At 39.6% G+C, this 13,400-nt stretch overlaps 1 protein-coding gene and 1 long non-coding RNA gene across 7 annotated transcripts; both read left to right on the forward strand.

Moving 5' to 3' along the window:
• The first annotated feature begins 3,093 nt into the window (after positions 1-3,093).
• LOC116504725 lies at positions 3,094-5,603 on the forward strand. The gene is made up of 3 exons (XR_004254843.1): positions 3,094-3,267; positions 4,043-4,065; positions 5,310-5,603. It is a non-coding gene; the product is annotated as an uncharacterized LOC116504725 (long non-coding RNA).
• Positions 5,604-6,590: 987 nt separating this feature from the next.
• Positions 6,591-12,733, forward strand: LOC116504643 (zinc finger CCCH domain-containing protein 10-like). 6 transcript variants are annotated; one of them, XM_032211798.1, is made up of 4 exons: positions 6,591-7,408; positions 8,537-8,591; positions 10,421-10,466; positions 11,424-12,733. In XM_032211798.1, exon 4 carries the CDS (start codon positions 11,458-11,460, stop codon positions 12,640-12,642), a length of 1,185 nt encoding a protein of 394 aa, XP_032067689.1. In that variant the 5' UTR covers positions 6,591-7,408; positions 8,537-8,591; positions 10,421-10,466; positions 11,424-11,457; the 3' UTR covers positions 12,643-12,733. The 6 variants fall into 6 exon arrangements, with proteins under 6 accessions (XP_032067689.1, XP_032067690.1, XP_032067691.1 ...); XM_032211800.1 differs by lacking the exon at positions 6,591-7,408 and adding an exon at positions 7,416-7,811; XM_032211801.1 differs by lacking the exon at positions 6,591-7,408 and adding an exon at positions 7,965-7,983.
• The last annotated feature ends 667 nt before the right edge of the window (positions 12,734-13,400 follow it).

A 13,400-nucleotide genomic window follows, 5' to 3' on the forward strand; every position in this document is an offset into this window, starting at 1 on the left:
TCTTTGTTTGGCTAATTCTGTTTGCAACAAAATTCTTGGTCCTGACCATACATTTTTCATACAATCAACAATAGAGCTCAATACATCTTACCGTTCCACCATTAGATCAACTAACTCCTCAGTAGTTACTAATCCTAGAAAAAAGCAATGCCAAACTTTAACTTAACTAATGGAAAGAAATCATTTTAGTCCTATGCTATAAATTGGGTTTAAGTGGTTGTAGTGCACAAAATCACACATGATGACTTACCCAGTTATTACACAAATTTATTGGTAAGTGGCTACTTCCAACTTCTAATAACTGCCAATGTATAAGGAAGCAGCCTATTTCTTTGACAGCTTGTATTGTTCCTGCTGGTCTTTTATTTTTCACAATTCCCAACCAAAGGGCTTCACAGCACAGTTGAATTCAATGCACCATAGAGCTGTTTCAATTTGGTTTTAATGCAGGGTCGAATGAAGACCGTCTGTTGGAATCTGTTTCTAACTTTTGAAGTGCCTTTATGAGTCTTGAATAGAATGTAATTTAATTACTGACTTGTTTCTATACAGGAAATTGGGAAGCTCCCAACATGAATTTTGTTTTGGGTTATCAGCCAACCTTACTGTGTCTGTCTTGAATATCAGTGTTATGATCACTAGGTTTAGTAATATATTTCAAGCTCTTTTTGACTGCCTGTACTAAGAAATGTAGATTTCAATAAAGCACTTCATTGTAATTGGGCTTCAACCCAATGTGCTATGTTATTTATTTGCTCCTTTCCATCTCTGATTGTACAAGGCGGATGCTGTATCTTAATGTTGAGCTTTTTTAGATGCCTAAAATCAATGGGGCCGCTAGGCTTTAGTTATTATATTTCTCTCTTTTCACAAGGTAATATTTCCTCCCTCTGATTCATCTTTGCAATAACCCTGTAATATAACTGATCTAGTTATTGATTGGATTCACATTGTAGTTTGGGTTTCAGAGTTTTGTTAACTCTTTAAGCTACTTTAAGCCATAATATAGCATGTGAACCCATTTTCCCAGTAAGCTTTGTAAGTTAGTAGTGATTTAAATTCAGATTCTGAGTATTTAATACTGCATTATATGTTCGATTCTGGATTCTAATTCCAGGTTGAACCATGACTTGTGATTTGAAAGATCTCATTTGTTTCATTTGCACCCTGAAACAAAACAAATCATGCTTTCCTACGGGAACCCAGCCCATGAGTTATCATTTGTTTTAGTGTGATCTGTGAACCTCTCCCCAAAATTGAGCTAATTCAATATAATTAACCACTTGTAAAAGTAGGAACAAATATTCAATTTGAGTAGGATTGCAGAGATGCTTAGTAAATAAGCTAACTATTGTGTTTACAGTATTTAGAAGTTTTATGGATAAGGAACTCATTGCAGCTGAGAAATTGTGCAAAATGGAAATGGGGATATGTGTGGGTTCTACCTGAGTCTATCTTGGTCATAACTCTAGTGGGCAAGTCACCATGGTCAGGGGCAAGTTTCTAATTACCCATGGAATTAAGCAGGTTATTGGATCCCTCGGTCAGCCCAACCAATTGTGTTCAGGAGAGACTCTTATATCTGAGAAAAGGCAGGGTACAAATACCAAAATCATTATTATGCATTTAGAATAGCAAGTTCAGTTAATAGCTGACATCTGCATTGATGCAGCTTACAAGCTCCCCACTAGCTCATCACTAGATTGCATTGAGGCTGGAGCAAGTAGTATGGCCCTATTCAGGCCTGGATCCTGAAGCACAGTATTGTATCAAATATCTGAAACAGGCAGTGTAAGCAACCTTCCTACAGCCCTCTCTACTTTGCCTGTCAACCTACTAGGTCTAGGGGAGAAACAAAATAACCCACTGAGTTTAAGTCAGCGTGGATGATGAGATGATCATGATGATAGATCTGCCATATTACTGTCTTCCCTAGGGCTCTTGTTTACTTGAATGCCCGCTCCATTAGCCAATACCATTGTGTTGACATTAGAACCCTGTATCTCTTAAATAGCATTCCCATTTAAAAATAGGGTAGTAACAGCAATGGTCTTCCTTATTCTTCGAATTATTCTCCAAAGCATCAGAAGGCAGGACAAGAACAATGGATGGAAACTAATCAAGAAAAGAAGCAATCTAAAACTAAGAAAATTCCTAACAGTGAAACCAATTAATCAGTGAAGGAGTTGCCTTCAGAAGTTGTGGGTTCTCCATCATTGGAGGCTTTTAAGAAGAGTCTGGAGAGACACTTGTCTGGAATGGTGTAGGGTCTCCTGCTTCAGCAGTGGGTTGGACTAGAAGACCTCCAAGAGCCCTTCTAATTCTGTTATTAGTCACTCTACAGGATGCTATTGTGAATGTATAGTTTAACGCTAGTGTTTAGTGAAGTTTTTTTTTTGAGTGTAATATTTATCAAGGTTTAAAACAATTTTGATACCTCCTGATCTTCTCTTGTCAACAGTATGGGCAATTCTCCTGTATAAAATAACAGCCCTATCTGTTCTTAGGTACTCAGCTTTCTTAAGTCCCAAGACTGTAGTTTGGTAAATATTGAATTAGTACGTTTTAGATCCGAGGATCTTATGGGGGTTGCTAATCCACCAAGAGTCATGAAATGAGACCATATATTAATTTAGTAAATAATCCCTCTCTTTAGTTAAATACTATACTTTATAAAATGAAAGGGTTGCAAATTAAAAAAAACATGGTTCATTATTGTGCAGGGCAGTAATGATTTATAAGATTAAGTAGGTATGTAAATTGGCGAAGTATTTCAGGAAGTACCTTCTGTACACATGTAGAGGCAGATTGTGCTGGATACATAGCAATTCATTGCTGGAAGAAAAGTTCATTCTGCTCTATTTGTTCACTTTTAATCATAAGCTGTTTTCCCGGAATGAAGTGTGCTCGGCTATAAGAATTCGAGTAAAAGTTACTTTAAATTCAAAATGGCGGCAAACGATACAGACCTAACCGGAAAATGCAGAAAAAAATCCCCAAGTGCCTTTACGGATGCGAACTACATTTCCCATCTTGCAACGCGGCATGCACGTACTTACCTCGCTCCGCCCTCTCACAAAGCAAACTATAAATAGCAAGCGACGGTTTACCGAGGCCTTTCTGCTGTTTGGTGACGGCGCCATTTTGTTTGTGAGGGGCTTGGAGGTAGTTGGCGCGGTCTCGTTCATCCGTTGCCATCCATCCGTAGCCTGGCCGTCTGTTTCTAGGGAGTGACCCCAGGGGCCTCGCCCCACTATGAGAGCTAAGGTAAGTTGTGTGTCGAGCCCGAAAATGTATGTCGGATTTGAGTTTGTTTGCTTCAACACACCTTTCGATGGGTGGCCAAGAAGTAAGCGAGGGCCTACATGTTAGGTGACGGAGGGACGGTTTGAAACAAAGTGAAAATAATGGTCGAATGGCTCTTGCGGAATAAAGTGTTTTGAGCCTCTATGCTAAACTCAGGGCTGAAGCCTCGATTACTTTATTTTAAAAAGGGAGCGTGTCGTATGTAGCATGGAGGAATGACAGTGACGCATGGGAGGTTTTTAAAGCGGTCTAAGTAATACTTTAAACATGGGAACTCGTCTGAAAAAGCTTTCATTTAAATGGAGATGTTCAGTTTTTAGTTTAAATATCTTCCCATCAAATCCTTTGATAATAGCCCTGTTGAACTCTGTGGGCCTCGCTTCTGATGAAGCATATATTATTAATTGATCACTAACTTCTGAATAGCTATTATGTATATAAGTAACTCTTGCTCCGCAGTAGCATGCAGTGCTGAAGAGGTTTTGTAGATACTTTACCTAAATGTATAGATGTATTGGGTAATATTCTATATACACCATATTGATTTAAATGCAGAATTCATTTTCATGCTGAAGAACTTTTGCAGCTTTTTACTCATTTCTACAATTATCAATTGATTTACACCTTGATGAAATTTTGCAAAATATAATTTTAAATGTGTAACAATGTATTACTTTGTATCAATGGTGTAATCAGAAATTCTAATGTGATTTTTTTTTCCTCCCACAATTTTTAGTGGCGAAAGAAGCGAATGCGCAGGTATGTAAGCATGTTTTTATTTTATTGTGTTTGCTTGCTCTAAAAGACTATTAGATGTTCTTAACCAATCTCTGATAAGACATTTTTATTCGTGGCTTGTTTAAAATTAAGTAGTAGTATGTCAAAGCTCATGGTTGATCTTAGAAACTAGGTGACTTGAACTATGAACCTATCTTTATGCAAATTCATATTCTTTTGTACCTGGGATTGCAACTGACTACCTTGAAGCGGAGATTCTTACTATTGTGCATCCAAATGTGAAAACTTTTGTCAAATTGATAGCAGAAATATAACTAGAATTGCAAGGTCTAATCTTGAATTGATAACAGTAAGAAATGGTTAAGAGTTTGGGGACTGCTAAAAGCAACATTCGAGAAACAGGTTACTTCAAAACTAGTGTCTGTAGTGCCTATTGTATCCAGTTTCTTGTTACTGTACTGTTTTAAATGAATAATATATTCAATATGTCTGCACAGGTTAAAAGCTTAAGCCTGAACATTTCAGGGGCCAACAAATGGACATCTTTGTTTAATAAATTCAGGAGTTTTAAGACTTGATAACATAAAGAAGCAGAATGTGCCCAAGTATATTTCATGCAATGTTTATTAATGTATCTGTTTCTATAGATGGGAGGCTTTAAGGGGTTAGGATTAGTTTGATTTTTTTAATGCTTTAAATATTTCATAGGAGCATAAGTTTCTTGAATAGGTAAAAATAAAAATTGCCATGTATCTTTGTATCTCCTGTTATTATTTCATGGATATTTATTTATATAAATAATATAAAGATAGTGACTGCCCCAGCTGGCTGACATTGGCTGATTTGGATTGGCTGGACTATCTGAGAATTTCTGGGAAACCACCAGTAATGCTACCAAGAAAACTGAATCAGTAATCATCAAACCTGTACATGTTGATCTGGAAATTTATAATGGATTTGCTTTTTTTCTATGCTGTGGAAGTTTCTATTAGAAGAAAAATAGCAATTATTAAACTAAATATTGCAATAATGGTTATTGGAATTTCTGTTTGATGTCTCCTGAAATGTTCAGTCTTAACTTGCTCCAGAAATGGATCTGGAGATCTAAATAAGTTCTATATCTCAATTTAGTCATCCTATATGCTGTCTTCAAAGTTCTATTTTTGCAAGCATCTTGTGTTTTGACAGAAATGCCCTGAGTCTTAGTTTAAACTATTAAATAGTGATATTACTTTAGGATTTTCAGTTAATATTATTTTTTCTAGACTGAAGCGTAAAAGGAGAAAGATGAGGCAGAGGTCCAAGTAGACATCATTCACAGTGCTACTGAAGCTGCAAAACAGCATGGAAGGGTGGAGCCTTGGGAAACCGACTTCCAGATAATGCCTTCTCTTTGCTGCTGCTAGAAGACTCCTGATTCCATCTTCAAGCCTGGGAGCAGTGATCCTTTGAGGATGGCATCCCTGAGCTTTACTATTCTGGACTGATCTTGTCCTTGGTGGCTTGATGTAGCAACTGTATCAAATAAAAACCCCTTTTTGGGGGAATTCTACATGTTTTTTCTTTCTAATGTTGATTTTCAGTAAAAATTTTCAAAATTATGGGACACTAATGATTTCAATTTCACTTTGGAAAAATTCATTTATGGTTTTCTAATTTCATGGTGTATTTCTTAGTTTGGTAAACCATTCTACATAATGCAGCTGATGTTTTGAGTTGTGATAATTGTATAATAGAGTACGATAACAGTTCTGGTGTTCAGATTTTTAAAAGATGCTTTTGAAGGAAAGGCATTCTGCTTAGAATAACCATTTCTTCATTAAAAAAAGTCATAACTTTCAGCTCTACATGTATGTTCGTTGGGTATTTTTATACTATACTAAAATAGAGGAAGCAGGCTTCTCTTTCTGGAAACTATGAAATCTGTCCCATATTTTTTTCTAAGATCAAATGAGTTTGTGATTATTCATTGCAGAACAGATACTCTCTTCAAAAGTGGTATAACTAGAAAACTTGAAAAATATGCTTTATTGCTTGTTCCAGTGGCCTGATTAATCTTAATGTGTATAGTATTTATAAATTTATTGGCTGTCCTCCTTACAAGATAACCTTGTGGCTTAAAGTCATACAAGATACAGAAACCTACACAGTGCATGTATTAAAAACAAATTATTATAGTAATTGGTTCTGGTAAATAGATTTCTGATATCTCTGGAAGTAATATCCACTGTAAAAGAGTGATGGTAAGTTAGCACTAGAAAACAGACTGCATAAGTGATCTGAAGTCAAATGCAGTATAATTGACCTAAGCCGATGTTACATTGAGTTTTCCTTAAAAAGTTTGATCTATAGTACAATTATGGATATTAATGATTTCAAAGCCTGTGTGTCATTTGTGAGAAACCGTGGCTATAATATGGTTTTAGAAAGCTTAGTGATTTCCAAAATGCATCTAAGTTATTTATTGCAAACTTCTACTTTAGAAGGTAATAACCATTCAATAGAAAATTGTGCCAGTTTGGAGTTTTGTCAATGAATGCTTGCATGCATTATTCACACTGAAGATGGTGAGGTTTGGAAAGAACAGGAGTGTAAAGTTTCTGGTAATTTACTTATCTTCAGAAATGTAACAAATTTTCTCTGAAGAGTCATCACATGGAAAACTGATTTCTACTGCTATAAATGTATAAATGCCTGGAAATCACTATCTTCCTTTTCAAAAATTGATTAATGTTTAGTTTGTTAAAAATTGGTTCATAAATAAGTACAATCCCCTACGGGAGCATTTGCTTGTGGGGGTGATCTCCCAAGTACGAGTTAGTAAAGCTACTGATGCCTTTTCTAGACAACGATGGCTGACCCCAGATAGGATTTTATAAAAGCTCATAGGAATACTGGACGTTCGTCTTTTCCCCATTTTATAAAAATCGCCCTCCACCCCACGTGCTTGTCCTTCCGCGATGATCATGATGACGTCGCAATAACGACGCTCTGCCCTGGTTGAATTTGGTCGCTGGCAAAAAGCGAGAGTAAGAAGACCGTGATCGAGCAGCAGCAAACAAGATCCGCCGCCAGAGCTTTACGCGTAGAGGTTTTCCGCCACGAAAAAATACGGAGGCCGTCGAGGTTGGGTTTCTCGCCGCCCCTGGCTGGCGACTCCGGTCGAATGTACCTCAAGTAACCGGGCGGTAGCGAGAGAAGAGAAACTCGCGGTCGCTGTGGCAACCTTGACAGCCGGGAATTTCGGTCGACGGCCCGGCTGGAGAAGGAAGCATAGAGTACTTCCGCCGGCAGCGGCAAGAGGGAGGGGGAAGTGACCGGAAGGGGTTGCGCTTTGTTTGGAGCAGAAGAGGTCGGAGTGAGGGTGAGTGGGTGGAGGCGTGTATGTGTGTGTGTGTGTGTCGGTGGGGGTGGGATCGTCTTCCTCGTGGGGTTCTTGCGTCCCCCATTTCCCCCTAGAAGCCGAAAGTCCGTCTCCTCTGGGAGCCTCGGGAGCCCGTCCTGTCGCGCTCCTCCCCAGGGCCTCTGACAGGGACCCCCAGCAACTTCCCTCCTAATGTGGTCCCAGCAGGGTCCTTTGCTCTTCCCCAAAGCGAACGGAGTTCTGCCTCGGTCTTTCCCTCTCGGGGAATTTGTATTTAATTTTTCAAGCTTTTCCTTCTTGAGACTTGAGTTCTGTATTCAAGATCTCGATCAAGACAATTGGATAATTAGCAAGAAAGCTCAAGAATAAACTAGAGGGTCCAAACGCTGCGTTTCTGCCCTAGGTAAGGTTTCCCATTCACCACTGAAAGCAAAAGAGCTTTGTTTTGAAGGCTGCTTTTTAAGAAATATGCAAGGCTCCGATGTATATGTCCTGTCATCAGCATTTGACTCACTTCATAAATATAAATTTGATGGGGTTGTATACCTCAGCTTTGCGCTTCTTGTCCTCGCAAGGTGTGTATGGGGACACTGTTATTTTCATTATGCTAGCAAACTATAAAATCAGTATTTTTATTTTATAAAAAAGTATACAACAGTGGCATGATAAAGTAAGTTGGTTCTTTTAGATGTTATGTTTAGATGTTAAGGGATTTCTCAAAAGTTTCCTAAAATTTCTAGATAAAAATATAATGGATAGGCTTGCTCAGTGATGCTTTCCTTTCCTCTGCATAAAAGCTATAGAAGGAAAACCAAACACATCCTATTTTCAGTTTGTGTGAGATTAGTTAAGTACAAGTGTGATACAACAAGCCATATACTAAGCAAATCAAGAAAATTCAAGCATTCTGTTCTCTGCAATAATTGAAGACTCAGTAGCAGATTTTCAAGTATTCTCTGTCAAGTTGGAAACTGAGAAGCCCCTGGGATAATTTGAAACATTGAGACTAGGATTGTGTTAGAAAGTGTGGATCTTTCTCTCACACTTAGTTACATAGGCACAAGCACAACTTTAGATGTGTATAGAAGGATTTTCATGTCTTGTTTTTTTTGCTTTTCTTCCCTTTAGGTCTTGGGGGCCATAAACCACTCTGGAATGTGTTTGAAAAAATTATATCACAAAGGTAAAATTCCAATTAGAAATAAGTGTCTAAATATATCTGTTACTAATGAAATATTAAATGTTCTTAGTTTAATGGAGAGGTCTTAAATAACCGTGTCATGGTTGTAATTTGATTTCTGGATGGGAATTTCCTTACACATTTTTTTCCAAACAGTTCGAAACTGGGAAAGATATGATAATTCAAATATGTATATATATATATGCTCCTCCATATGTAAGATTTTGTATCTATTTTCACTGTTTGAAATAGTGCCATTTGAGCCGATAGATTTTTTCCCCTTCCTACAGTTTCATATGAACAATGGTATTGTGACCTTAATAATGGATGATAGAACAAGCACTCAAATTCTTTTTGCTTTTGATGGCATTGATTTAGTACAGCTTTGATTTCAGATAACAGTTGGGGGGAATAGATCTTTAGATTTGAATATATGCAAAGTAATTTGCATAATCTATATATGTAATTGAGGTAATTATATCATTTATATGAAGTTACACTTACAAATGATGCTATGCCAATGATAAATTACTTACTTTATTGTCATTGTATATATATACGCAGTATACACATACAATGAAATTCAAAATTGACGTTATTTGCAAAAGTTAATGCAATATGTTAATGCAAGTGATGGAATAAGTTCAATTGCATAACTATGTGAATGATGTAAATTAAGTCAATTATCTTGGCTGCTTCAGAAGCAGCAGACCATGATTTTGGAGATGACTATTATTTAGAGGTGAACTAAATTTTGATTGGTTGCATCCAGAATTTGCTGAATGGGGCTGATCCAACTGAGTGTAAAATTTAAGTGCATTGATGGTTGCCAGTTCTGAACTTAATTTGTTGCAACATTTGGAACAGGATAGAGATGGAAAGGGGAGCAAGATAGAAGGAATGTGGAACCTCTGGCAGCATCCTAGCCCAGTCCTAACCTGCAGAGCCTCAAGTCAGGCTCAACCTCCAATGCCCCCTCCTTGTAAGAAGTCTTTCTTGCCTTTGTTTCCAAATGCGAATGGAGTGCTTAGCCTGTTTTCAGATGAAGTATCACTCAGCTTATGCTGCTTCATATCTTAACCGTCTGGGAATTATGAGTGGCAGCAGCAGCAGTTGTCAACAGCTGCAATGCTGAAAGGTCCACACAACTCCCTAGAAGTCTCTGCTTAAATCTGTCCAGTGGGAGTGCGTTCACTTGCCAGCTCCCAGGGAAATGCTTCTCTACTTATAATGCTTGAAGCTATTTCAATTTGAGTAACATCTGTAAGGATGAATGATGTCCATGCAGCAGGAGAAAGGCCTGTTCCCCCTCTATTCTTTATTTATTCTTATATTGCTGTTGGTTAAACCTAGCCACTTTAGTTGAGCCATTCAGGAAAACGATGGAGTAGCTATATTCTTCCAGTGTGAAGATGTATACGATAGTCTTACTGCAGGTGGATTGTGATTAGTGGGGTATTTGACTTAATGGAAATTATAAGTTGATTCCAGGTTGCATTTTGTGAGGCAAAATTCAGTTATTGCGAGGGCTGAAGCTAGTTCATGTGCAGTTTCTGCTGGCATTTCAGATGTGAATTGTCATATGTGCAAAATGGGGGAAAAAAGGAAGGAAGGAAAACTTGGAGGAAAACTTTAAAAAAAAGGAGAGGGTCATTTTGGACAAGCTAAAGCAGAATACAGAAATCAGCAGGTGTGCTTTGGATATGCACTTATCTTCCAGCTTCTTTTTTCTTAAATATTATGAAATCAATGTCCTATCTTTTTCTATATATAGAAAATGGGTAAGAATATTTTTTTTAATTTTTCCTTTTTTTCTTTTTTGCTTTCTATAGCTATAACAAATATTTCTATATCTGTGACTTATTAAAAATATAAGTTGTAAGTACGCTTTTAATCTTTTACTGTTATATTTCATAGACAAACATATCAAAGTTTCTATTTAGAATTTTTCCCTGCGTGTTTCTGTTGAGTTGGAAACAATTACCACATTTTCCCTAGAAATATCATTTTAAATAGTGGAAATTTGAATAATGTGACCATTTTGTAGGATTCACAATCAGCACTACCATAATCAAAGCCAACCTATATAACATGTTAAAATAAAAAGTGAGAATTATAAAAACAACCAAAAGAAGATATGAAATAGTAAAATAAAATTCTATATCTATCCCCTTACCTTCGGCAGAATAGGAGAAAAATATTAAAATAGCGGTATTGAGGTCCTGTAATCTTGTACTTGTACTTGTACTTGACGCCTCTTCACCCATCGTGGGTATAGGCGACTTCCATGGAAATTTGACGCCACTGTTGGAAATTTGACGCCACTGTAATGGATACGGCGATCCATGGAAGCTGTTTCGGCTGGATATACCCAAGGGGACGCCAGTCCCAAGGGTCGACAGAGCCCGATTGGTGGGAACGGGGGGCACCACGTGAAGGCCGGATTGTCGTTTGATAGTTGAGAGGCTTTGCAATAAGCGTTGCAATGTATATTTTGCGCATCAACTATCCTTGCCCCCCCGTCCTGTAATCTAATTAAATCCTGTGAAATAAAATATCAGTCAGGGCAATTACCAATAGGTAAAAAAAAATGATATTTACACTTTTCACTAATCCATAATACAATTTGATTTTAGCTTAGTGTGTTGCATTAACCCAACCATACTTGTTTGTAAACGTAAGTACAAATATTGCACCCACCCAGTCAATCGATTCTGTGACGTTTTTAAAAGCTGGGTTAAATGCAATGTATAAATCTAACTACAAATGAATAAAAATATGAGCTCTGTTCATGGCCTCTTTCCCCTTTCATCCCTTACTTGGTTTCTTGCACAGTTGCTTGATTGAAGGACGCAGCCGTGACAAGAAGATGCCTGACCGTGACACCTATAATGGTAATGGTAGCGATGAGGCAAGTGCCAACGCTGACGACATCTGCCGAGACTTCCTGCGTAATGTCTGCAAGCGGGGCAAACGTTGCCGTTTCCGCCACCCTGACATGAACGAGGTGACCAACCTGGGGGTCAGCAAGAACGAGTTCATCTTCTGCCACGACTTTCAGAACAAGGAGTGCGTCCGCATCAATTGCCGCTTCATCCATGGCACCAAAGAGGACGAAGACTGTTACAAAAAGACAGGGGAGCTTCCCCCGCGCCTCCGTCAGAAAGTGGCGGCCGGGCTTGGCCTGTCCCCGGCTGACCTCCCTAACAGCAAGGAAGAGGTTCCCATCTGCCGAGATTTTCTCAAGGGGGATTGCCAGCGTGGGGCCAAGTGCAAATTCCAGCATCTGCAGCGGGATTATGAATACGACGCCCGGGGCCTGGCTACCCGGGAACAGGGTATCACCACCCCTGTGCGTCGCTATGACCCCTATGACCCAATGTATGACTCTGACCGATGCTATGATGACCACGACCCTGTGCTCAAAAGGAGGCGAGTGGATGGGCTCCACTTTGAAACGTACGAGTACAACTTTACTAGTCCGCGCACGGTGGAATATCGTCTCTTGGAAGAAGAAAACATCATGCTCCGCAAACGAGTAGAGGACCTCAAAAAGCAGGTCAACAACCTCCTGGCCACCAACGAAGTCCTCTTGGAACAGAACGCCCAATTCCGCAACCAAGCCAAAGTGATGACCCTTAGCTCCACGGCTACAGCCACCGAGCAGACTCTGGCTCCGACCGTGGGCACTGTGACCAACTATAACCACAGCATTGCCCAAACTCACACGACTCTGAGCAGCCAGGCCCTGCAGCCACGTCCCGTCTCCCAGCAGGATTTGGTAGCCCCCGCTGGAGCGCAGGCAGCACCCCCGAGCAACGCAGCCCCTCCTATGAACCCTGAAATCACCCCGCTGTCAGCAGCTTTGGCTCAGACCATTGCCCAGGGGATGGCTCCCCCTGTATCCATGGCCCCCGTAGCTGTATCGGTAGCGCCGGTGGCTGTGTCGATGGCTCAGCCTCTCGGGGGCATTACCATGAGCCATGCCACTACTCCCATGGTGACCTACCCCATAGCCTCCCAGAGTATGAGAATAACAGCCATGCCTCACTAGCCCATGTTCAGTGTTAATGCTATCATTCAGTCTACGCCATGCTGTTCCTAAGTCAAGGCTGGGCACAGATCCTGTTGAAAGTCAAGGCAAAGAGAACGATACAGATCCCAGAGGTGGATCTTGAAGCCTCTGGAGAGTTCATGGGGAAGGACTATAACCTGGGTTGCCATTTTGTCTGAAGCAGGCGTAGTGGGCTGTCCTTTCACAGTGAAAACAGAGCCCAGGCGTAACAGAAAAGCAAGCGACAAAAGCATTTGGAAAGTACAGAGGTCTCTGAAGCTTTTCCTCTGTATCTTATTTCTGTTTTGCTGTTTGTCTGTTCTCCTTGTAAGTCCTCCAATTATGCTTTTGAGTATAAGAACTAAGCAAATTTTCCAGCCTGTGGCTTACAGAATCTCTTGTGCGGCTGAGCAGAGGGAGAATAACAATTCCTTCCCTGGTACAGTACTTGTTGAAGGAGTGGGGGACAATTTTCCTTAGCTTAGTCTGACGAAAAGGCAGAGGCTTCATAAAATAGCAGCTCAGCAGACTGAGCCAGCCTGAATTGTTGCACTCTTTTTCTTGGTGTAGAAAGGCAAGGATCCAGGCACCTGGATAACTAATTTAAATTGTATTGGTTTCATAGACAATGAGTTGGAAAGAGTTGCAGCAAACAGAACGTCCCTTCCTTTGGGGTAGATTAGCTTTTAGTTCTGGAAAGAACAGGTTCAAAGCACGTACACAGCACTGACAGCTTGATAGTTTGTGCAGTGTAGGCA

This window comes from Thamnophis elegans, chromosome 2 (genome assembly GCF_009769535.1).
Source record: "Thamnophis elegans isolate rThaEle1 chromosome 2, rThaEle1.pri, whole genome shotgun sequence".
NCBI lineage: Eukaryota > Metazoa > Chordata > Lepidosauria > Squamata > Colubridae > Thamnophis > Thamnophis elegans.